Source organism: Oncorhynchus masou, chromosome 17, assembly GCF_036934945.1.
Source record: "Oncorhynchus masou masou isolate Uvic2021 chromosome 17, UVic_Omas_1.1, whole genome shotgun sequence".
NCBI lineage: Eukaryota > Metazoa > Chordata > Actinopteri > Salmoniformes > Salmonidae > Oncorhynchus > Oncorhynchus masou.
The window spans coordinates 24,377,330-24,402,147 of record NC_088228.1 but is presented as its reverse complement, the minus strand read 5'-3'; the positions used below and the strand labels follow the sequence as shown (position 1 = coordinate 24,402,147).

The following is a 24,818-nucleotide window of genomic DNA, read 5'->3' as shown; positions in this document are numbered from 1 at the left end:
GGCAATCTGGGAGGCGAGGGCTGAGTGTATTAACCAGTATCAGGACTTTAAGGAGGAGATGATACGGGTTTTTGACCGTTCTGTTTTTGGAGAGGAGGCTTCCAGGGCCCTGTCTTCCCTATGTCAGGGGAATCGATCCATAACGGATTATTCTATTGAGTTTCGCACTCTCGCTGCCTCTAGTGACTGGAACGAGCCGGCTTTGCTCGCTCGTTTTCTGGAGGGTCTCCTTGTCGAGGTTAAGGATGAGATCCTCTCCCGGGAGGTTCCTTCCAGTCTGGACTCCTTAATAGCTCTCGCTATTCGCATAGAGCGACGGTTTGATCTTCGTCGCCGAGCTCGTGGAAAGGAGCTCGCGTTCTCCGTTGCTCCCCTCTCCACATCACTGCCACCTGCCGCATCACTGCCACCCTCCTCCGCCGGCTCGGATGCTGAGCCTATGCAGCTGGGGGGTATCCGCATCTCGGCCAAGGAGAAGGAACGGAGAATCACCAATCGCCTCTGTCTCTACTGCGGCTCCGCTGGTCATTTTGTCACCTCATGTCCAGTAAAAGCCAGAGCTCATCAGTAAGAGGAGGGCTACTGGTGAGCGCAACTACTCAGGCCTCTCCTTCTGGATCACGCACTACCTTTCCGGTCCGTCTCCGCTGGCCCGGTTCATCTGCTTCCTGCAGTGCCTTGATAGACTCTGGGGCGGAGGGCTGTTTTATGGACGAGACCTGGGCTCGGGAACATGACATTCCTCTCAGACAGTTAGGGAGCCCACGGCCTTGTTCGCTTTAGATGGTAGTTCTCTCCCCAAGATTCAGCGTGAGACGCTGCCTTTAACCCTCACTGTCTCTGGTAATCATAGCGAAACCATTTCTTTTTTAATTTTTCGTTCACCTTTTACACCTGTTGTTTTGGGTCATCCCTGGCTAGTGCGCCATAACCCTTCTATTAATTGGTCTAGTAATACTATCCTATCCTGGAATGTTTCGTGTCATGTGACCTGTTTAATGTCTGCTATCCCTCCTGTTTCCTCTGTCTCTTCTTCACAGGAGGAGCCTGGCGATTTGACAGGGGTGCCGGAGGAGTATCACGATCTGCGCATGGTGTTCAGTCGTTCCAAGGCCACTTCTCTCCCTCCACACCGGTCGTATGACTGTAGTATTGATCTCCTTCCGGGAACTACTCCCCCGGGGTAGATTATACTCTCTGTCGGCTCCCGAACGTAAGGCTCTCGAGGATTATTTGTCGGTTTCGCTCGACGCCGGTACCATAGTCTCCTCCTCCTCTCCCGCCGGAGCGGGGTTTTTTTTTGTTCAGAAGAAGGACGGGTCCCTGCGCCCATGCGTGGATTATCGAGGGCTGAATGACATAACAGTTAAGAATCGTTATCCGCTTCCTCTTATGTCTTCAGCCTTCGAGATCCTGCAGGGAGCCAGGTTTTTCACCAAATTGGACCTTCGTAACGCCTACCATCTCGTGCGCATCAGGGAGGGGGACGAGTGGAAGACGGCGTTTAACACTCTGTTAGGGCACTTTGAATACCGGGTTCTTCCTTTCGGCCTCGTTAACGCTCCAGCTGTCTTTCAGGCACTAGTTAACGACGTCCTGAGAGACATGCTGAACATTTTTGTTTTCGTTTACATGGACGATATCCTGATTTTTTCACCGTCTCTCTCGATTCATGTTCAGCACGTGCGACGCGTCCTCCAGCGCCTTTTGGAGAACTGTCTTTATGTGAAGGCTGAGAAGTGCACTTTTCATGCCGCCTCTGTCCCTTTTCTCGGTTCCGTTATTTCCGCTGAGGGCATTAAGATGGATCCCGCTAAGGTCCAGGCTGTCATTGATTGGCCCGTTCCTAAGTCACGCGTCGAGCTGCAGCGCTTTCTGGGCTTCGCTAATTTCTATCGTCGTTTCATCCGTAATTTCGGTCAGGTGGCAGCTCCCCTCACAGCCCTTACTTCTGTTAAGACGTGCTTTAAGTGGTCCGTTTCCGCCCAGGGAGCTTTTGATCTTCTTAAGAATCGTTTTACATCCGCACCTATTCTTGTTACACCTGACATCTCTAGTCAGTTTGTTGTTGAGGTTGACGCGTCAGAGGTGGGCGTGGGAGCCATTCTTTCTCAGCGCTCTCTCTCTGACGGCAAGGTCCATCCTTGCGCGTTTTTCTCTCATCGCTTATCGCCGTCAGAACGTAACTATGATGTTGGTAATCGCGAACTGCTCGCCATCCGCTTAGCCCTAGGCGAATGGCGACAGTGGTTGGAGGGGGCGACCGTTCCTTTTGTCGTTTGGACTGACCATAGGAACCTTGAGTACATCCGTTCAGCCAAACGACTTAATGCGCGTCAGGCTCGTTGGGCTCTGTTTTTCGCTCGTTTCGAGTTTGTTATTTCTTATCGTCCGGGCTCAAAGAACACCAAGCCTGATGCTTTATCTCGTCTCTTCAGTTCTTCTGTGGTCTCCACCGACCCCGAGGGGATTCTCCCTGAAGGGCGTGTTGTCGGGTTGACTGTCTGGGGAATTGAGAGGCAGGTAAAGCAAGCACTCGCTCACACTCCGTCGCCGCGAGCTTGTCCTAGGAACCTTCTGTTCGTTCCCGTTCCTACTCGTCCGGCCGTTCTTCAGTGGGCCCACTCTGCCAAGTTAGCCGGCCACCCCGGCGTTCGGGCTACGCCGCTTCCATTCGCCAGCGTTTCTGGTGGCCCACTCGGGAACGTGACGCGCGTCGATTTGTCGCCGCTTGTTCGGTCTGCGCGCAGACTAAATCTGGGAACTCTCCTCCTGCCGGCCGTCTCAGACCGCTTCCCATTCCCTCTCGACCGTGGTCTCACATCGCTTTAGATTTCATCACCGGACTGCCTTCATCAGCGGGGAAGACAGTTATTCTTACGGTTGTCGATAGATTCTCTAAGGCGGCTCATTTCATTCCTCTCGCTAAGCTCCCTTCTGCTAAGGAGACGGCTCAGATCATTATCGAGAATGTTTTTCGAATTCATGGCCTTCCGTCTGACGTCGTTTCCGACAGAGGCCCGCAGTTCACGTCTCAATTTTAGAGGGAGTTTTGCCGTTTGATTGGGGCTTCCGTCAGTCTCTCGTCCGGCTTTCATCCCCAGTCTAACGGTCAAGCCGAACGGGCCAATCAGACTGTTGGTCGCATTTTACGCAGTCTTTCTTTTCGTAACCCTGCGTCTTGGTCAGAACAGCTCCCCTGGGCAGAGTACGCCCACAACTCGCTTCCCTCGTCTGCTACCGGTCTATCCCCTTTTCAGTGTAGCCTCGGGTACCAGCCTCCGCTGTTCTCATCTCAGCTCACCGAGTCCTGCGTCCCCTCCGCTCAGGCTTTTGTCCAGCGTTGCGAGCGCACCTGGAAGGGGGTCAGGTCGGCACTTTGCCGTAATAGGGCGCAGACTGTGAGGGCCGCTAATAGCGTAGGACCAAGAGTCCTAGATATTGTTGCGGTCAGAGAGTATGGCTCTCCACTCAGAACCTTCCCCTTAAGACAGCTTCTCGCAAGTTGGCCCCGCGGTTCATTGGTCCGTTCCGTATTTCCCAGGTCATTAATCCTGTCGCAGTGCGACTTCTTCTCCCGCGCTATCTTCGTCGCGTTCACCCGGTCTTCCATGTCTCCTGTGTTAAGCCCGTTCTTCGCGCCCCGCTCGTCCCTCCCCCATCCTTGTCGAGGGCGCACCCATCTACAGGGTTCGTAAGATTTTGGACATGCGCCCTCGGGGCCGTGGTCATCAGTACCTAGTGGATTGGGAGGGGTACGGTCCTGAGGAGAGGAGTTGGGTTCCCTCTCGGGACGTGCTGGACCGTTCGCTGATCGATGATTTCCTCCGTTGCCGCCAGGTTTCCTCCTCGAGTGCGCCAGGAGGCGCTCGGTGAGTGGGGGGGTACTGTCATGTCTTGTTATGTCTGTTCCTGTCCTTTCTCTTCACTCTGTCTCTCTCTGCTGGTCTTTTTAGGTTACCTTCTCTGTCTCTCATTCTTCAGCTGTTCTACATCTCCCCTAACTAGCTCATTCACTCTTTCACACCTGTTCTCTCTTCCCCTCTGATTAGGTCTCTATTTCTCTCTCTGTTCCTGCTACTTTCAGTGTCTGATTCTTGTTTGTGTTTTTGATGCCAGAAGCAAGCTGTCGTCTCGTTTGCTTCCACCTTGTCCTATCCTGTCGGAGTCTGCCTGGCAGGTGCATCCTGCATTATACTAACGTTCTTTTTGTTCCATTGACTACGTTGGAAGAGGATTTATGCCATTCCTGTTTTTCATTAAAGAACTCTGTTTTCTGTTAAAACCGCTTTTGGGTCTTCAGTCAAGTACATAACATGAAAGGCCAAAACCTAGGAAGAAACATAGAGAGGAACCAGGCTATGAGGGGTGGCCAGTCCTCTTCTGGCTGTGCCTGGTGGAGATTATATCAGAACATGGTCAAGATGTTCAAATGTTCATAAATGACCAGCATGGTCAAATAATAATAATCACAGTAGTTGTCGAGGGTGCAACAAGTCTGCACCTCAGGAAGACCCAGAAGCACTGGATAAACTATTTTAAATCTTCAAGGTTTCAGACTCCCTTCATTCTTCTCACCATACCCTATTCAGGTCCCAAGGTTTAAGAGGGTGCACTACACTACCATGTGTGTTGTGGGTTTTCACTATGAGCTAAAGGGGTAACGTTACTAAGCCCATGTTTTGCCATTCCAGAGCTAGTAGTGAATGTTGCATTATTTGAGTACCACAAATTACTACGTTTTGGTGACTTTACCTGAAAAACGGTGGGACACAGACCATCATAATACATTGTAAACAACTTCCATGCTTTCATGTTTCACTACATGCTGCTAGTACAAAAACATTATTTTTTTCATTGTACTACCTTGATGCATGTTTTTTGGTCACTACCATGGCAGGAAAATACAATGGTATTTCCACCAGTACCATGGTATTTTCCTGTCATGGTAGTGACTAAAAATGCATGATAGTACCATGGTAGTTTTTTCATTGGACTACCATGGTATATTTCTGTAAGATTATACATGTCCAGTACAAAAGTTCTGTATTATGGCTTGCACAATTACCATATAACTGAGTAACCAACAGTTATGGATGAGGACAGTCTGTGAAGCTCAAATAAATGCTTCACAGAGTTCAAGTAACATATCTCAACATCAACTGTTCAGAGGAGCCTGAGTGAATCAGGTCTTCATGGTTAAATTTCTGCAAAGAAACCACTACTAAAGGGCACCAATAAGAAGAAGAGACTTGCTTGGGCCAAGAAACACAAGCAATGGACATTAGACTGGTGGAAGTCTTTGGTCTGATGAGTCCAAATTTGAGATTTTTGGTTCCAATTGCTGTGTCTTTGTGAGACGCAGAGTAGGGGGATGGATGATCTCTGCATGTCTGGTTCCCACCGTGATGCATGGAGGAGGAGGTGTGATGGCGCTTTGCTGGTGACACTGTCAGTGATTTATTTAGAATTCAAGGCACACTTGACCAGCATGGCTACCACAGCATTCTGTATTGATATGCCATTGCATCTGGTTTGCGCTTATTGGGACTATCATTTGTTTTTCAACAGGACAATGACCCAAAACACACCTCCAGACTGTGTAAGGGCTATTTGACCAAGAAGGGGAGTGCTGCATCAGATGACTTGGCCTCCACAATCACCCAACTTCAACCTAATTGAGATGAGTTGGACCGCAGAGTGAAGGAAAAGCAGCCAACAAGTGCTCAGAATCCAGGTGTGTTCAAACTTTTGGCTGGTACTGTATATATTTGTTTGCTATTTGAACGGTTTGTACGGAGACGGTTATTACGGTCATTTGGCTGCCCAATTATCGCAATCCAAAAATACCCTGACTGTCACAGCCCTATTCTGTATACAGCATTCATACGCATAGCAGGCCTTATAGGCTACTGCACAATATGCACGTGTAAGCATTCAAGCCAATCTCTTGACATTTTTTTCAGACAATTGACATATCATATTTATATGAATATTCCAAGGATAATGTTCAGTCCCATGTTTTTCCAAGCATTTGGCACCTGAGTTCCCATAGTTTCTGAACCATCTTGTCATCCCTGGCAGCCCTTGTACAGCTGGAGGATTTACAGTCACTGTTTGAACAATACAAATTAAATCCAGCAAGTAAACTTGGAGTCACCCAATTATATGGTGTGTAGTCCTCCCACTATGACTCGGGAAACCATGCAGTTTATTAGGCTACAGATTAAAGTTATAATGAACTTCACAGGGTGGTGAAGATCTTGATGCTCCTTTCAAGAATTGATGAGGGTCTTATTCTGGTGACATGATGATTGATTCTTGACCACCATTTAACAATAATAATAATTTAATTATATAGACTAGCCAACCCACACTGTATCTGTGAGCAGTTGGCGAAGATGAGAAGAAGGAACTGAGGTCAACGTTGTTAGCTTGCTACTACTATAATTGATTTTATCAAAAACAATATGTTTCATGCACATGATGTATTTATCAGTGTTATTGACCTCATAATAAGCCAGTAATTCCAGTAGGCATAACTCATTTAAACTGTCTTAATTTTAATTAGACTTTACTAACAACAAGAGGGCTTTGTGTTGAAGCCTATTTCTTCATATTCTTCCTGTTTGGCAGATGAAATTAGGCTATAGGCTGCTATATCCATAGATTTGTCGGTCATTTGTCTTGAGTTTTTTTATCCTAAAAAACTCCCCTAGTCCTTGCCGATGACAAGCATACCTATAACATTTACATTTACATTTAAGTCATTTAGCAGACGCTCTTATCCAGAGCGACTTACAAATTGGTGAATTCACCTTCTGACATCCAGTGGAACAGCCACTTTACAATAGTGCATCTAAATCATTAAGGGGGAGGGGGGGTGAGAAGGATTACTTATCCTATCCTAGGTATTCCTTGAAGAGGTGGGGTTTCAGGTGTCTCCGGAAGGTGGTGATTGACTCCGCTGTCCTGGCGTCGTGAGGGAGTTTGTTCCACCATTGGGGGGCCAGAGCAGCGAACAGTTTTGACTGGGCTGAGCGGGAACTGTACTTCCTCAGTGGTAGGGAGGCGAGCAGGCCAGAGGTGGATGAACGCAGTGCCCTTGCTTGGGTGTAGGGCCTGATCAGAGCCTGGAGGTACTGCGGTGCCGTTCCCCTCACAGCTCCGTAGGCAAGCACCATGGTCTTATAGCGGATGCGAGCTTCAACTGGAAGCCAGTGGAGAGAGCGGAGGAGCGGGGTGACGTGAGAGAACTTGGGAAGGTTGAACACCAGACGGGCTGCGGCGTTCTGGATGAGTTGTAGGGGTTTAATGGCACAGGCAGGGAGCCCAGCCAACAGCGAGTTGCAGTAATCCAGACGGGAGATGACAAGTGCCTGGATTAGGACCTGCGGCGCTTCCTGTGTGAGGCAGGGTCATACTCTGCGGATGTTGTAGAGCATGAACCTACAGGAACGGGCCACCGCCATGATGTTGGTTGAGAACGACAGGGTGTTGTCCAGGATCACGCCAAGGTTCTTAGCGCTCTGGGAGGAGGACACAATGGAGTTGTCAACCGTGATGGCGAGATCATGGAACGGGCAGTCCTTCCCCGGGAGGAAGAGCAGCTCCGTCTTGCCGAGGTTCAGCTTGAGGTGGTGGTCCGTCATCCACACCGATATGTCTGCCAGACATGCAGAGATGCGATTCGCCACCTGGTCATCAGAAGGGGGAAAGGAGAAGATTAATTGTGTGTCGTCTGCATAGCAATGATAGGAGAGACCATGTGAGGTTATGACAGAGCCAAGTGACTTGGTGTATAGCGAGAATAGGAGAGGGCCTAGAACAGAGCCCTGGGGGACACCAGTGGTGAGAGCGCGTGGCGAGGAGACAGATTCTCGCCACGCCACCTGGTAGGAGCGACCTGTCAGGTAGGACGCAATCCAAGCGTGGGCCGCGCCGGAGATGCCCAACTCGGAGAGGGTGGAGAGGAGGATCTGATGGTTCACAGTATCGAAGGCAGCCGATAGGTCTAGAAGGATGAGAGCAGAGGAGAGAGAGTTAGCTTTAGCAGTGCGGAGCGCCTCCGTGATACAGAGAAGAGCAGTCTCAGTTGAATGACTAGTCTTGAAACCTGACTGATTTGGATCAAGAAGGTCATTCTGAGAGAGATAGCGGGAGAGCTGGCCAAGGACGGCACGTTCAAGAGTTTTGGAGAGAAAAGAAAGAAGGGATACTGGTCTGTAGTTGTTGACATCGGAGGGATCGAGTGTAGGTTTTTTCAGAAGGGGTGCAACTCTCGCTCTCTTGAAGACGGAAGGGACGTAGCCAGCGGTCAGGGATGAGTTGATGAGCGAGGTGAGGTAAGGGAGAAGGTCTCCGGAAATGGTCTGGAGAAGAGAGGAGGGGATAGGGTCAAGCGGGCAGGTTGTTGGGCGGCCGGCCGTCACAAGAAGCGAGATTTCATCTGGAGAGAGAGGGGAGAAAGAGGTCAGAGCACAGGGTAGGGCAGTGTGAGCAGAACCAGCGGTGTCGTTTGACTTAGCAAACGAGGATCGGATGTCGTCGACCTTCTTTTCAAAATGGTTGACGAAGTCATCTGCAGAGAGGGAGGACGGGGGGGGAGGGGGAGGAGGATTCAGGAGGGAGGAGAAGGTGGCAAAGAGCTTCCTAGGGTTAGAGGCAGATGCTTGGAATTTAGAGTGGTAGAAAGTGGCTTTAGCAGCAGAGACAGAGGAGGAAAATGTAGAGAGGAGGGAGTGAAAGGATGCCAGGTCCGCAGGGAGGCGAGTTTTCCTCCATTTCCGCTCGGCTGCCCGGAGCTCTGTTCTGTGAGCTCGCAATGAGTCGTCGAGCCACGGGGCGGGGGGGAGGACCGAGCCGGCCTGGAGGATAGGGGACATAGAGAGTCAAAGGATGCAGAAAGGGAAGAGAGGAGGGTTGAGGAGGCAGAATCAGGAGATAGGTTGGAGAAGGTATGAGCAGAGGGAAGAGATGATAGGATGGAAGAGGAGAGAGTAGCGGGGGAGAGAGAGCGAAGGTTGGGACGGCGCGATACCATCCGAGTAGGGGCAGTGTGGGAAGTGTTGGATGAGAGCGAGAGGGAAAAGGATACAAGGTAGTGGTCGGAGACTTGGAGGGGAGTTGCAATGAGGTTAGTGGAAGAACAGCATCTAGTAAAGATGAGGTCGAGCGTATTGCCTGCCTTGTGAGTAGGGGGAAGGTGAGAGGGTGAGGTCAAAAGAGGAGAGGAGTGGAAAGAAGGAGGCAGAGAGGAATGAGTCAAAGGTAGACGTGGGGAGGTTAAAGTCGCCCAGGACTGTGAGAGGTGAGCCGTCCTCAGGAAAGGAGCTTATCAAGGCATCAAGCTCATTGATGAACTCTCCGAGGGAACCTGGAGGGCGATAAATGATAAGGATGTTAAGCTTGAAAGGGCTGGTAACTGTGACAGCATGGAATTCAAAGGAGGCGATAGACAGATGGGTAAGGGGAGAGAGAGAATGACCACTTGGGAGAGATGAGGATCCCGGTGCCACCACCCCGCTGACCAGAAGCTCTCGGGGTGTGCGAGAACACGTGGGCGGACGAAGAGAGAGCAGTAGGAGTAGCAGTGTTATCTGTGGTGATCCATGTTTCCGTCAGTGCCAAGAAGTCGAGGGACTGGAGGGAGGCATAGGCTGAGATGAACTCTGCCTTGTTGGCCGCAGATCGGCAGTTCCAGAGGCTACCGGAGACCTGGAACTCCACGTGGGTCGTGCGCGCTGGGACCACCAGATTAGGGTGGCCGCGGCCACGCGGTGTGGAGCGTTTGTATGGTCTGTGCAGAGAGGAGAGAACAGGGATAGATAGACACATAGTTGACAGGCTACAGAAGAGGCTACGCTAATGCAAAGGAGATTGGAATGACAAGTGGACTACACGTCTCGAATGTTCAGAAAGTTAGGCTTACGTAGCAAGAATCTTATTGACTAAAATGATTGAAATGATACAGTACTGCTGGAGTAGGCTAGCTGGCAGTGGCTGCGTTGTTGACTTTGTAGGCTAGCTGGTAGTGGCTGCGATGTTGACACTACACTAATCAAGTCGTTCCGTCGAGTGTAATAGTTTCTACAGTGCTGCTGTATAACATGATGCAGCCACCACCATGCTTGAAAATATGAAGAGAAGTACTCATAGTGATGTGTTGTGTTGGATTTGCCCCCAACATAACGCTTTGTATTTTTTTTTGCAGTATTACTTTATGCCTTATTGCAAACAGGATGCATGTTTTGGCATATTTTTATTCTGTATAGGCTTCCTTCTTTTCACTCTGTCATTTATGTTAGTATTGTGGAGTAACTACAATGTTGTTGATCCATCCTCAGTTATCACCTATCACAGCCATTCAACTCGGTTTTAAAATCACTATTGGCCATTGGCCTCATCAGGCCAAAATCACAATTTGCCTCATCAGGCTAATTTCTACCAGCATGTTAAATGTGCAACCAGAGGGAGAAAAAAACTAGACCACCTTTACTCCATACACAGAGACGCGTACAAAGCTCTCTCTCGCCCTCCATTTGGCAAATCTGACCATAATTCTATCCTGATTCCTGCTTACAAGCAAAAATTAAGGCAGGAAGCACCAGTGACTCGGTCAATAAAAAAGTGGTCAGATGAAGCAGATGCTAAACTACAGGACTGTTTTGCTAGCACAGACTGGAATATGTTCCGGGATTCTTCCGATGGCATTGAGGAGTATACCACAGCAGTCACTGGCTTCATAAATAAGTGCATGGATGACATCGTCTCCACAGTGACTATACGTACATACCCCAACAAGCTATGGATTATAGGCAATATCCGCACTGAGCTAATGGATAGAGATGCCACTTCAAGGAGCGGGACTCTAACCCGGAAGCTATGCCCTCCGACGAACCATCGAACAGGCAAAGCGTCGATACAGGACTAAGATCGAATCGTACACCGGCTTCGACGCTCGTCGAATGTGGCAGGGCTTACAAACTATAATAGACTACAAAGGGAAGCACAGCCGAGAACTGCCCATTGACATGAGCCTACCAGACGAGCTAAATTACTTCTATGCTTGCTTCGAGGCAAGTAACACTTGGACTCCCGAGTGGCGCAGCGGTCTAAGGCACTGCATCTCAGTGCAAGAGGCGTCACTATAGTACCTGGTTTGAATCCAGGCTGTATCACATCAGGCTGTGACTGAGAGTCGTAGAGGACGACACACAATTGGCCCAGCGTCATCCAGACACCGTGCACCTGGCGACCTTGGTTAGCGCAGCAATTGTGCGACGGACCACTGCGCCACCCAACATGTTTCAAGCAGACCACCATAATTCCTTTGCCCAAGAACACTAAAGTAACCTGCATGAATGACTACCGACCCGTTGCACTCACGTCTGTAGCCATGACGTGCTTTGAACGGCTGGTCATGGATCACATGAACACCATTATCCCAGAAACCCTAGACCCACTCAAATTTGCATACCGCACTAACACTTCACATTGCCCTTTCCCACCTAGACAAAAGGAACACCTATGTGAGAATGCTATTCATTGACTACAGCTCAGCGTTCAACACCATAGTGCCCTCAAAGCTCATCACTAAGCTAAAGATCCTGGGACTAAACAACTCCCCCTGCAACTGGATCCTGGACTTCCTGACGGGCCTCCCTCGGGATAAGGGTAGGTAACAACACAGGGGATCCTCAACACGGGCCCCTCAGGGGTGCGTGCTCAGTCCCCTCCTGTACTCCCTGTTCACTCATGACTGCACGGCCAGGCACGACTCCAACACCATCATTAAGTTTGCCGATGACACAACAGTGGTAGGCCTGATCACTGACAACAACAAGATAGCCTATAGGAAGAAGGTCAGACATCTGGCCGTGTGGTGCCAGGACAACAATGGAGATGATTGTGGACTACAGGAAGGGGAGGAAAAGGAGCACGCCCCCATTCTCTTTGAGGGGCTGTAGTGGAGCAGGTTGAGAGCTTCAAGTTCCTTGGTGTCCACATCACCAACAAACTAACATGGTCCATGCGGTATCAGAGGAAGGCCAAAAAAATTGTCAAAGACTCCACCCACCCTAGTCATAGACTGTTCTCTCTGCTACCGCATGGTAAGCGGTACCAGAGCGCCAAGTCTAGGTCCAAGAGGCTTCTAAACAGCTTCTACCCTCAAGCCACACAACTCCTGAACATCTAATCAAATGGCTACCCAGACTATTTGCATTGCCCTGCCCACCCCCTTTTACACTGCTGCTACTCTGTTATTATCTATGCATAGTGACTTTAATAACTCTAACTTCATGTACATATTACCTCAATTACCTAGACTAACCGGTGCCCCCGCACATTGACTCTTTACCGGTACCCCCTGTATATAGCCTCACTATTGTTATTTTACTGCTACTCTTTAATTATTTGTTACTTTTTTTTCTTATACTTAATTCTTTGTAGGTATTTTTTTAACTGCATTTTTGGTTAAGGTCTTATAAGTAAGCATTTCACTGTAAGGTCTGCACCTGTTGTATTCGGCGCATGTGACAAATAACATTTGATTTGATCGTGGTGAAATCCCTGAGCTGTTTCCTTCCTCTCTGGCAACTGAGTCAGGAAGGGCGTCTGTATCTTTGTATTGATACACAATACAAAGTGTAAATAATAACTGCACCACGCTCAAAGGGATATTCAATGTGTTCTTTATTTTTACCCTACAACTAATAGGTGCCCTTTGTGAACCATTGGAAAACCTCCCTGGTCTTTGTGCTTGAAATTCACTGTTCAACTGAGGGACTTTACATATAATTTGTATGTGTGGGGTACAGAGATGGGGCAGTCATTTAAAAGTAATGTGAAACACTATTATTGCACACAGAGTCAGTCCATGCATCGTATTATGTGATGTGTTAAGTACATCCTGGTTTTGGAAGAGAACGTGAGCCGGGTGCGCCATTCTCCTTGCGGAGATGGTGCAAAATCCACCAACACGGTCGGTCCCTGGGATTGGGGTGACCAACACGATTCGGTTTGCTTGGAAGGAAAAGGAGTTGGAGCCTTTAGGACGGGAAACTTTTGGAAGGAGCTTAGTTAAGGTGAGGATTAGGGCATTTATAATAGGGTATTGCAAGAGGGGAAAAAAGGGAGGAGAGGAGGGAGGTGGATCGTATCCAAAGGTTAATTGAACTCGAGTACGAGGCAGGCAACCTCGGCGGGTCGTTTGACTGGGAGAGATCCGCAACCCTAAAGGCGCAGCTCAGGGAGTTGCAGGAGCGGAAGGCTCGAGCTTTCCTGGAGCGTGCGCATAGTGGCTTTCTAGAACACAATGAGACTTGTTCTGCTATGTTCTTTAAGTCGGTTAGGGCCGGACAGAGTAGGAAGGTAATGCATGGCGTTAGGGAAGAAAATGGTAGTATAGTTAGAGAACCAGAGGATATGGTCAGGGTGACAACTGATCATTTCCAAGGTTTATTTAAGGAAAGGGAAATAGATGTAGAGCAGGGAAATGTGTTTTTAGAACACTTGTCCAGGCGGTTGCCGGAGGACATTAGAGAAGTGATGGAGGCCCAGATCTCACTAGAAGAGGTTGAGAGCGCTCTTAGGAGGATGTGAAAAGGGAAGGTGCCTGGGATGGATGGGCTGCCAGTTTTATCTCAAGTTTCGGGGTATACTTGGACCAGTGGTCCTCAAAGTCTTGAAGGCCATCCTTGAGACGGGGGTCCCGGGGGGATCAATGGCTGTTGGTGTGCTGTCACTTTTATATAAGAAGGGGGAAGTAACAGACCTTGGCAACTGGCGGCCGTTGACCATGCTGTGTGTAGATTACAAGCTACTTGCAAAGGTTTTAGGAGACCGGTTGCGCACAGCCCTTCCCTACATCGTCCATGAAAATCAGACGTGCGGGGTAGAGGGCCGCTCTATTAGATGGACCCTACAGTTAATCAGGGACTCCATCGCTTGGGTTGAAGATAGATGACTGCCTTTAATGGTAGCAGCGCTAGATCAGGCGAAAGCCTTTGATCGCGTGAATAGATAATTTTTATTCAGAGTGTTAGGTCGATTAGGATTTGGGGAGAAGTTCATAGGATGGATTCGTACATTATATGTCGGAGCGGGGTGCAGAGATAGTGTAAATAGTCGTTTGGGTGATGTTTTTTGACCTCTCGTCTGGGGTCAGGCAGGGGTGCCCACTCTCGGCTCTCCTCTTCGTTCTGTACATGGAGCCTCTGGGGGCTGCCATTAGGGCAGACACAGGGGTGGAAGGCTTGTTGATCCCTGGAAGTGGTGGGCTGCGTGTTAAGATGACGCAGTACGCCGACGACACTTCCTTGCTGCTGTGCAAGGACTCGTGCCTAACAAGGTCCCTTGCCATCTTTGGGGATTTCACCCGAGCGTCGGGAGCGGTTCTGAACCATGCAAAGTCTTCCGTCAAGTTTTTCGGAAGATGGCGCGGTAGAACGGATGTGCCCGGGGGGTTATCTCTCTGTGAGGGGGCCCTGAGGATTCTCGGGGTCCATTTTGAGACCTCCGGCTCAGCGACGCTAAACTGGAACATGCGTATCGCAGTGGTACAGAGGAAGCTAGCAATGTGGAAGGCTAGGTATTTGTCTTTTATGGGCAAAGTCCTGGTCCTAAAGGTGGATGTGTTGCCGTCTCTTTTGTATTTGGCGTACATCTATACCCATTGCCGGCTTGTCTGAGGAGGCCTCGAGTGAGGCTTTTGTTTCAGTTCATGTGGAGTGGCAGGTGCGAGTGTGTCGCCAGGGCACGCATGTTCTGTCCCATCGGGGAGGGAGGTAGGGGGGTACCACATTTCCCCTTCAAGTTGGATGCAATTTTTGTTTCTTTCTTGTTAACGGAGCTTGCTCATCCAGTGATACACCCGTCCGGTTACCTCCTGCGGGTGTTCTTCTCGTATCAGGCGAGAAGCGTAATGGTGTGGTCTAACACGGGTCCTCGGGCGGAACAGCTGCCGTGGCACTTTGGTCATGCGGCAAAGTGGCTGCGTGCGCACCCTGAGGTTGAAGTTGCCCGAGTAGGTTTAGATCACAGGCACCTGTACGAGGAGGTCAGAAAGGCAGGGAGTCCGGCGCCTGTAGTAGGAATCTCGGAAGTGGTCTGGGAGGGAGTGCAGGCGCGGGGTCTGGACAACAGGCTCAAGGACCTGAATTGGTTGAGCCTCCATAAGTGCTTGCTGGTACGTTCCATCATGTACCGGTATAGTTTGGTGCAATCCCCCACCTGTCCAAGATCCTCTTGTGGCAGGGAGGAGACTGTGCGCCATGTCTTTTGGGACTGTGCCTTTTCCCGGAGTAGTATGGGCTAGGGCACGGGTGTTGTTAGGTTTGGTAAGGGGGATTTTGTATTGACGTGGGCCAGGTTAAAGAGAGGTGTAGGGAGAAGGGTTGTTACACTTGGGAGGAAATACTGGCTGGAAGAGATCGCCTCCCATGGGAACAGGTGGAGGCACTTAGGAGAGCAGAGGCAGCCGGAGAGAGGAGCCGGCAATACGAGGGAACACGGTTGGCAAGGAAGCCCGGGAGTCAGCCCCAAAAATTTATTGGGGGGGGGGTGCTCACAGGGAGTATGGCGACGCCAGGTAGGAGACCTACGCCAACTTCCTGTGCTTACCGGGGGGGCGAGAGAGACCGGGCAGGCACCGTGTTATGCTGTGGAGCGCACGGTGTCCCCAGTGCGGGTGCATAGCCCGGTGCGGTACATACCAGCTCCGCGTATCGGCTAGAGTGAGCATCGAGCCAAGTGCCATGAAGCCGGCTCTACGCATCTGGTCCCCAGTGCGTCTCCTTGGGCCGGCTTATATGGCACCAGCCTTGCGCACGGTGTCCCCAATTCACCTGCATAGCCCAGTGCGGGCTATTCCACCTCGCCGCACTGGCAGGACGACCGGGAGCATTCAACCGGGTAAGGTTGGGCAGGCTCTGTGCTCATGAGCTCCAGTGCGCCTGCACGGTCCGGTCTATCCAGTACCACCTCCACACACCAGCCCTCCGGTGGCAGCTCCCCGCACCAGGCTTCCTGTGCGTGTCCTCGGCCCAGTACCACCAGTGCCAGCACCACGCATCAGGCCTACAGAGCTACTCAGTCCAGCGCTGCCAGAGCCTTCCTCTCCAGCGCCGCCTGAGCCATCCGTCTGCCCAGCGCCGCCAGTCTGCCCAGCGCTGCCAGTGCCGCCAGTCTGCAAGGAGCCGCCAGTGCCGCCAGTCTGCAAGGAGCCGCCAGTCAGCCAGGGGCCGCCAGTGCCGCCAGTCAGCCAGGGGCCGCCAGTGCCGCCAGTCAGCCAGGGCCGCCAGAGCCCCTCAGCCCAGAGGCGCCAGAGCCTCCGCCCCTCTGTTCCGATCCTCCGCCCCTCTGTCCAGAGCTTCCGCCCCTCTGTCCAGAGCTGCCCCTCAGTCCAGTGGGGTCATTTAGTAGGGTCACCGTGGTTAGGAGGCCACGGAAGCAGACAAGAAAGCGGACTAAGACGTTGGTGAAGTGGGGTCCGCGTCCTGCGCCGGAGCCGCCACCGCGGACAGACGCCCACCCAGACCCTCCCCTATAGGTTAAGGTTTTGCGGCCGGGTCCGCACCTTGGGGGGGGGGGGGGGTACTGTCACATTCTGACCTTTATTTCCTTTGTTTTGTCATTATTTAGCATGGTCAGGGCGTGAGTTGCGGTGGGCAGTGTATGTTTGTTTTTCTATGATATGGGTATTTCTATGTTTCGGCCTAGTATGGTTCTCAATCAGAGGCAGTTGTCATTAGTTGTCTCTGATTGAGAATCATACTTAGGTAGCCTGGGTTTCACTGTGTGTTTGTTCCTGTCTCTGTGTCTGCACCAGATAGGGCTGTTTTTGGTTTTCCACGTTTATTGTTTTGTAGTGTTTGTGTTTATTTTTTTATTAAACGTGAATCAATATAACCACGCTGCGTTTTGGTCCGCCTCTCCTTCAAGTAAAGAAAACCGTTACATTAATACTTAATTAATTTGTAAACATTTCTAAAAACATAATTCCACTTTGACATAATTGGGTATTTTATGTAGATCATTGACACAATGTCAATTTAATACATTTTAAATTCAGGCCGTAATACAGCAGAATGTGGAAAACGTCAAGGGGTGTGAATACTTTCTGAAGGCACTGTACATAGCTTCTTCAATTACCTTGTTTCCCCGCACATCGACTCGGTACTGGTTCTCACTGTATATAACCATGTTCTTTTTTCTCGTTATTCGTTGTGTATTTATTCCTCATGTCACTTTTTATATTGTATTTTTGTATCTTTAACTCTGTATTGTTTGTCTACCTATGTTTACAGAGCATGTGACAAGAAAATGTGATTTAATTTTAATCTAGGGTTAGGGTTGTGGTTAAAGCTAGGGTTAGCGTGAACTGGAATGTGGTCATAAAGCTAGGATTAGGGTTGTGGTTGAATTGTGAAAATAATGATTCCTCTCAGATTATTAGTGATACAAAGGAATAAGGAAGTGTTTGGTGCTTCCCCAAGCCTGACAATGTAGAAAGGTGACTTCCTTGTGTTAGTAATCTATTTCACATCAATAAAGGGTTGTGACATACGTCTCCTATAATTCAGACGGTTTATCAGTGTCATGAGCTACAAGGCAGGTTGAGCACCTTCTCAGAAGATGTTCTACATTCAGATTCTGCGTCCTCCACCTCTCAATTACAGGTACATTACTGTAGCATTGACATTATATAAACTAAAAAGGAATGACTGTAAACCCTATCTTTGGTATTCAGACAATATTTACTTTGACGTCTCACCTGTCAATAATAGGACATATTTGGTTATAATTCTGTAGATAATGATGTACTTCACTAGAAATTTGATATCAAACAAAGATATGGGATCTCCACACATACTGTAGTATTGGCCACAAACAGTAAAACCATTCTGAGTTAATAATTATCCAATTATCCACCTGACAGGACGTATCTGCATACCAATGGCTCTGCTGGAGAGGTCAGTTCTAAGGTGTGTGTGCAGCCAGTGAATACTCTGAAACGGACAACCTTATGTTAGGTCAATGGTATGACTATGTTTTTCTCTCATTTCTTGCTTCAGAAGAGGGTCAGGTGAATTTGTGGTTTTATTTAATCAGGTATTTTCTGTTTTTATTAATTTCCCATGTATTCTCGTAGCCAGTTTATTTTAGTGAGCTTTTCAGATGACTGAGATCATGACTATTAATCACGTTTGTCAGTGCTGTTTAGCTATGTACATATTCTATGAGTATTGTGTATATATATATAGTCCATTTTCCATACAGTTGCCTACTATTTCCATACTGTACTATTGACACACTTTTACTCCCACAGCCCCATATCTTCTATATTTAATTTAGGTCATTTAGCTGACACTCTTATCCAGAGGAACATACAGTTGGTGCATTAAACTAAGGTAAGACGACATGGCCCCCTAACCTAACATTACATTTATAAGAATAGTGTATGTATCTAAATAATGTTAATGTCTTACTTCAAATTCTCCTTATTTCACAATTCATGACACCAAGAGGAGAGGATGGGGAATGGGACAAATGTCGACAATGCCATACCTAAATCATACAGAGATGCATTGCTGTCAATATACACTATTGTGCTCGTTGGAGGGACCATCAGCATGTCCCTCATGATCAACATCATCAAGTCCAACGTCCGCTCGGTGACCACTACAGCCGTTCTGAACCTGATCGTGGTCCACTTCGTCTTCCTCCTGACTGTGCCCTTCCGCCTTTATTTCTATGCGGCCGGCGAGTGGCATCTTGGTACTAACTTCTGCAAAGTGGTCAGTGCCATGATCCACGCCCACATGTACTTAGCCTTCGTCTTCTATGTGATCATTCTGGTGATCCGCTACCTGAGTTTCTTCAGGAGGTTCAATCAGGTGGAGTTCTACAGGAGGCTGCACGCCCTGGGGGCTAGTGCTGCTGTCTGGGGCCTCATGCTCATTGTGGTGGTCCCTTTGACTGCTGTGAAGTATGGATCATCTACAGATAATACAACAACCAAAGACAACCAGTGCTTCAATTTCGGAAGGATCTTTGACGAGAAACATACTGTGGCTGTGCTGAATTACATCATCTGTGCTCTCATCATCGTGGTTACATTGGCCCTGGCCTGTTGCCAAGTGTGGATTTTGGGCTGTGTGTACAGAACTCACAGGGCGATGATCTTCTCTCAACAGGAGTTTTGGGCTCAGATCAAAAGTCTTTGCTTCATGCTGGTCATTATAGTATGCTTTGTTCCATACAATGTATTCAGGATTTACTATGTGAGTAATTATAATGTCAGTCTCCAAATGAAGAATGAGTTTGCCCTTGCTGTCACAACGTTCAGCTGCTTTGACATGTTGACTTTTATAGGGAGGGGATCGTTCAGACCCTGTGATACAACATGTTGTGTATCATAAGAATAACATGAGAATGTACTTTTTCTTATGATATGTGATGTAAAGAATGTAACATGAGAATAGGACTCTATTTGCACCTTAATTAATACCAAATTATAAAACTGTACAGACTATTTGATATAGTTACTTCACAGCAAACAATATCAGAAGTAACAGTTACTTCAGTATATACCTCTTTCTAGCAGTTCCCTAAGTGGGATACGTCCTTCAGGTTAAATCAGAAAAGACATGAAAACAAATAGTGGAGCGGTGTTTATTGTTCTTGTTGTACAGTTCTGGAACATGATACAAAGTATTTACATACTCCCACCACATGGATGGGTTTCTACAAATTAGCTAAACTGATTCTGATTTAACAGTCACCTACAACTTGGCATACTGTAACACATTAGCATAACAAACATACAGTGAATGATTAAACATTTTGTGAATTATCAAATTTTGATAAACCATGCATTCTTTATCATCGTTTTTTACAACTACATTTTCAAGTGAATTATATGTTTCATTAAAATGTACTCTGTTTGTTCAGTGTTTCACATTTGCCTTCCTTTTGGGAAAACATTTCCATATTAATTAGGAAGGAATAATATAGTAACAATTGATCTACATAAACTCAGCAAAAAAAAGAACTGTCCTCTCGCTGTCAACAGCGTTTATTTTCAGCAAACTTAACATGTGTGAATATTTATATGAACATAAAATTCAACAACTGATACATAAACTGAACAAGTTCCACAGACATGTGACTGGCAGAAATGTAATAATGTGTCACTGATCGGGGGGGGGGTCAAAATCAAAAGTAACAGTATCTGGTGTGGCCACCAGCTGCATTAAGTACTGCAGTGCAATCTCCTCCTCATGAACTGCACCAGATTTGCCGGTTCTTGCTGTGAGATGCCCCCCTCTTCCACCATGGCACATGCAAGTTCCCGGCATTTCTGGGGGGAATGGCCCTAGCCCTCACCCTGCGATTCAACAGGTCCCAGACGTGCTCAATGGGATTGAGATCCGGGCTCTTCACTGGCCATGGCAGAACACTGACATTCCTGTCTTGCAGGAAATCACGCACAGAACGAGCAGTATTGCTGGTGACATTGTCATGTTGGAGGGTCATGTCAGGATGAGCCAGCAGGAAGGGTACTACATGAGGGAGGAGGATGTCTTCCCTGTAACACACAGCGTTGAGATTGACTCCAATGTCAACAAGCTCAGTCCGATGATGCTGTGACACACCGCCCCAGACCATGACGGACCCTTCACCTCCAAATCGTTCCAGCACCAGAGTACAGGCCTCGGTGTAACGCTCATTCCTTTGACGATAAATACGATTCTGACCATCACTCCTGGTGAGACAAAACCGCGACTCGTCAGTGAAGAGCACTTCTTCCAGTCCTGTCTGGTCCAGCGACGGTGGGTTTGTGCCCACAGGCGATGTTGTTGCCGGTGATGTCTGGTGAGGACCTGCCTTACAACAGGCCTACAAGCCCATAGTCCAACCTATTGAGGACAGTCTGAGGGAGGGATTGTGCGTTCCTGGTGTAACTCGGGCAATTGTTGTTGCATTCCTGTACCTGTCCCGCAGGTGTGATGTTCAGATGTACCGATCCTGTGCAGGTGTTGTTACACGTGGTCTGCCACTGTGAGGATGATCAGCTGTCCGTCCTGTTTCCGCTGTCTTAGGCGTCTCACAGTACGGACATTGCAATTTATTGCCTTGGCCCCATCTGCAGTCATGCCTCCTTACAGCACGGCAGGTTCACGCAGATGAGCAAGGACCCTGGGCATCTTTCTTTTGGTGTTTTTCAGAGCCAGTAGAAAGGCCTCTTTAGTGTCCTAAGTTTTCATAACTGTAACCTTAATTTCCTACCGTCTGTAAGCTGTTAGTGTCTTAACGACCGCTCCACAGGTGCATGTTCATTAATTGTTTATGGTTCATTGAACAAGCATGGGAAACAGTGTTTAAACCCTTTACAATGAAGATCTGTGAAGTTATTTCGATTTTTACGAATTATCTTTGAAAGACAGGGTCCTGAAAAGGGGATGATTCTTTTTTTTGCTGAGTTTAGTATGACTGCATCAGTGAAATTGCCCATCAGCAACTTTTTAAAGCATGTTACATAGAAAGTATAGGCATACACAATGCGTAACAGGGTTGGGGTCAATTCCAGACAATTTAGGAAGTACACTGAAATTCCAAATCTCTACGATACTTTTCAATTAGGAAAATTTGGGCTTGGAATTGGAATTTGAGGGGCCTCCTGGGTGGCGCAGTGGTCTAAGACACTGCATTGCAGTGTTAGCTGTGCCACTTGAAATTCTGGGTTCGAGTCCAGGCTCTGTCGTAGCCGGCCATGACCAGGAGACCTTGGCGCGCAATTGGCCCAGCGTCGTCCGGGTTATGGGAGGGTTTGGCCAGCAGGGATGTCCTTGTCCCATCATGCACTAGCGACTCCTGTGGTGGGCCGGGCGTAGTGCGCGCTGACACGGTTGCCAAGTGTACGGTGTTTCCTCCAACACATTGGTGCTGCTGGCTTCCGTTTTAGGTGGGCATTGTGTCAAGAAGCACTGTAGCTTCTTGACACAAGGACGCACGGCTCTCGGCCTTCGCCTCTGCCGAGTCCATACGGGTGTTGCGACGATGAGACAATTGGATACCACGAAATTAGGGAGAAGAAAAAAAAAACGATTGGAATTTGATTTACTGTCTGAATAGATTGAAATGGAATTGACCCAACCCTGGTGCATAACGCCATCAAATCATTTGGTAAGCATTTATTACACATACACACCCACTTTAGTGGTGCTTGGTTTCAACAACAGTACTGCAAAATGTTAAACTAACTTGGAATTAAAAAAGTGTATCTTAAAGTACTGGTTGCTACATCTGTGGTCGGCATCAATAGTGATACAGTCTCAGGTGTAAACTACAACTCCAAACAAAGCATACAAAAAGTATAAAATAGTGTACGTGCATTTTTAAAGAAACACTGCGCAAATTAAGATGTTGACAGACCTAGTGTAATCTATTCTGTAAATAATGCCGATATCCAAGGTAGTGGTGTTGTTTAATAAAAACCTGTGATCAATGACGTATACTGTATAACATATACAATAAAAAAAATGGGGCGGTGCCTGGATGATGTTTCTGAAGGAAGTATGAGATCAAAATGCTCAAATCCTTTCAGTCACCACAGCAACCACAAACTGTAGTCCACCTGTAGTTTCTACTACCTGGAAACCCACTGTCAACCAGCACCATTATAACCAATCTTTATATGCTCTTTGCAGTTCCTTGCATCCTCTAGTAAGTTAGATGGATCCTGAAATATTACTTAAATCACTATTTGCCAACCTCAGTCTGGCTTTAGCCCTAATCCATTGTTAAATACGGGGATGTTTGGCCCAATCTACATATTAAAAACAGGTTCTCACCCAGCCAAGGGCGTCGAATTCTACAGTTTAATGATTTCCCGTTTACATTTTTTCTTTCAAAACAAACTACACCGTTTGTGTGACTTTGGGAGACTGTGGTGGTGAGTGCAGGCCCAACTCAGTGTTTAGGCCTGAAAGTTTCCCCGATTCTTCTGCCCTGACTGTGGCAGAGCGTTTGTGGACGATTCCTGACTTTCTTCCATGTCAGCTCCTGTCCCAATATAAAGAATATAGAAAATGTAAAGAATATGTTATCTTCATGCTGCAACACAGTGACAGCTACAGTAAATACAATAATGATAGCTCTTAGTATTGAAACATCATGGCTACGTCTCAAATGGCATCCCATTCCCTATATAGTGCACTATGTTTGACCAAGGGCCATACTGCATCTGGGTCAGAAATAGTGCACTATATGAAATCAGGTAGGCCCTGGTCAAAACAAAAACACTATAATAACGCAGCCCATGAAACAGGATAATTTGAATGAAGATCTCACCGATTGGATTGATGTTGAGTTGAGATAGGCTCAGGGGGAGATCTCTGGCGTTTGGGTCAGTGGGGCTTTGGAGGATATCATGCAGGGCATTCCTTCGTCCAGTTCTACCGGAGGCTATGAAGTCTGCATATGTCACTTCAACTTCGGTCATCGCTGACACATGTTCACATTGACACTTGTTTCAGGAGTGGCTTTCACAACACTGAAGAAATAGTAGTCAAAATATGTACTGTACATTGACCTGAATATCATTACAATCAACAATATATATATATTTCATTATAATAGCTTCAAAGATGTATGGGCTGCTAGGCCTTCACCAATCAAAGCTTGATCATTGGGATGGAGTTCAGAAAGTTTGCATGAGATTTATTGATTGGACTGAAAACCTTTGCTGTGGAAATAAAGGTGTCACTCATTTTGTGATGATCTGTGGGTGAATTTTACAATTAAATCCAATTAAAAATAGACAATTAAATTTAAATTAGATCACTATAATACTTTGTCAACCATATAGGATGCACTCAATGCACACATTCTTGTATAGCAGATCATACACATCTTTTGTCCATCATTGTTCCTCAAAGGATGGCTCCAAACAGCAGACCTGAACCTGGTTTCCCAAAAGCATCTTAAGGCCAATTTCACCATTCGATTTGCTAAATTCATTGTTAGACCCATAGGATCCTAAGGTTCTAAGATGTTTTTTTTATAGCGATTTTGGAATGTAAGTCTTGGTTGGGCAAACTCCCCCCCCCAATTTGTTTTGATACTTGCCAGCAAAGCAGCTACATAACATAATACAACACTAAACAATACATTAATTGCACTATAACGGTGACAAACGTTGCCCACAAACTGTTAGGGCCTACATAAAGCCATCCTAACAGCAGAGCTTTTATCCTAACCACTACGCTCTGTATTTTCCGCTGGCTGCCCCACAACCAAAGAAAGAACTGAGCTAGTCTGAAACACTTGCATTGTGGTGATTCCTTAAGAAAAGCAAAAAAGAGACCATGTTTGCATGCGGCTTTATTAACTCCATTTTTTTACATTGTTGCAAACTGATGTGTGACACATCGATGCCAAAATAAATAAATAAAAATTAGGGTCTCTGCCCCACCTGCCCTGAATGACGGGTCGCCAATGAAATATGCTTTTGGGAAACCGGGCCCTGATCAGCATATCTAATGCCCATAATTTCCTTGAAAAACAGTGCAATACATGCTCGTTGTTAGTCCGATATCAGGATCTTACCTTGAGTAATCTGTCATCCTACGACTGTAAAATCCGTGCCTCATTTTTGAGCGAGTGACAAAGGGAGTCTGTCTAGTGGGCCTACAAAGGAATCAAATTGACCGTACGCGACGCGGATCTACAAACCCCACAGGATTATTTACGCTCTATGTAAATATCTACTCACATCGGTTTATAGCCTATTGCCTTTACATACGATGTAC

At 47.7% G+C, this 24,818-nt stretch overlaps 2 protein-coding genes across 2 annotated transcripts in view; both read left to right on the top strand.

The window, feature by feature from the left end:
• The window catches only part of LOC135558743 (catenin delta-2-like), a 142,946-nt gene that overhangs the window by 1,568 nt on the left and 116,560 nt on the right, over positions 1 to 24,818 (top strand). Inside the window, exon 2 of the mRNA XM_064992829.1 lies at positions 5,572 to 5,737. The gene's annotated coding sequence lies outside the window, so the exon portion shown is untranslated. The remainder of the gene's footprint in view (positions 1 to 5,571; positions 5,738 to 24,818) is intronic.
• Positions 9,626 to 19,863, top strand: LOC135558744 (probable G-protein coupled receptor 141). Its single transcript, XM_064992831.1, has 3 exons — positions 9,626 to 18,042; positions 18,332 to 18,413; positions 18,529 to 19,863. The coding sequence occupies exon 3, from the start codon at positions 18,537 to 18,539 to the stop codon at positions 19,422 to 19,424; it is 888 nt and encodes a 295-aa protein (XP_064848903.1). The 5' UTR covers positions 9,626 to 18,042; positions 18,332 to 18,413; positions 18,529 to 18,536; the 3' UTR covers positions 19,425 to 19,863.

Coding starts and splice junctions, on each gene's coding strand:
- LOC135558744 (XM_064992831.1), top strand. CDS start 18,537: ATGGGGAATGGGACAAATGTCGACAATGCCATACCTAAATCATACAGA.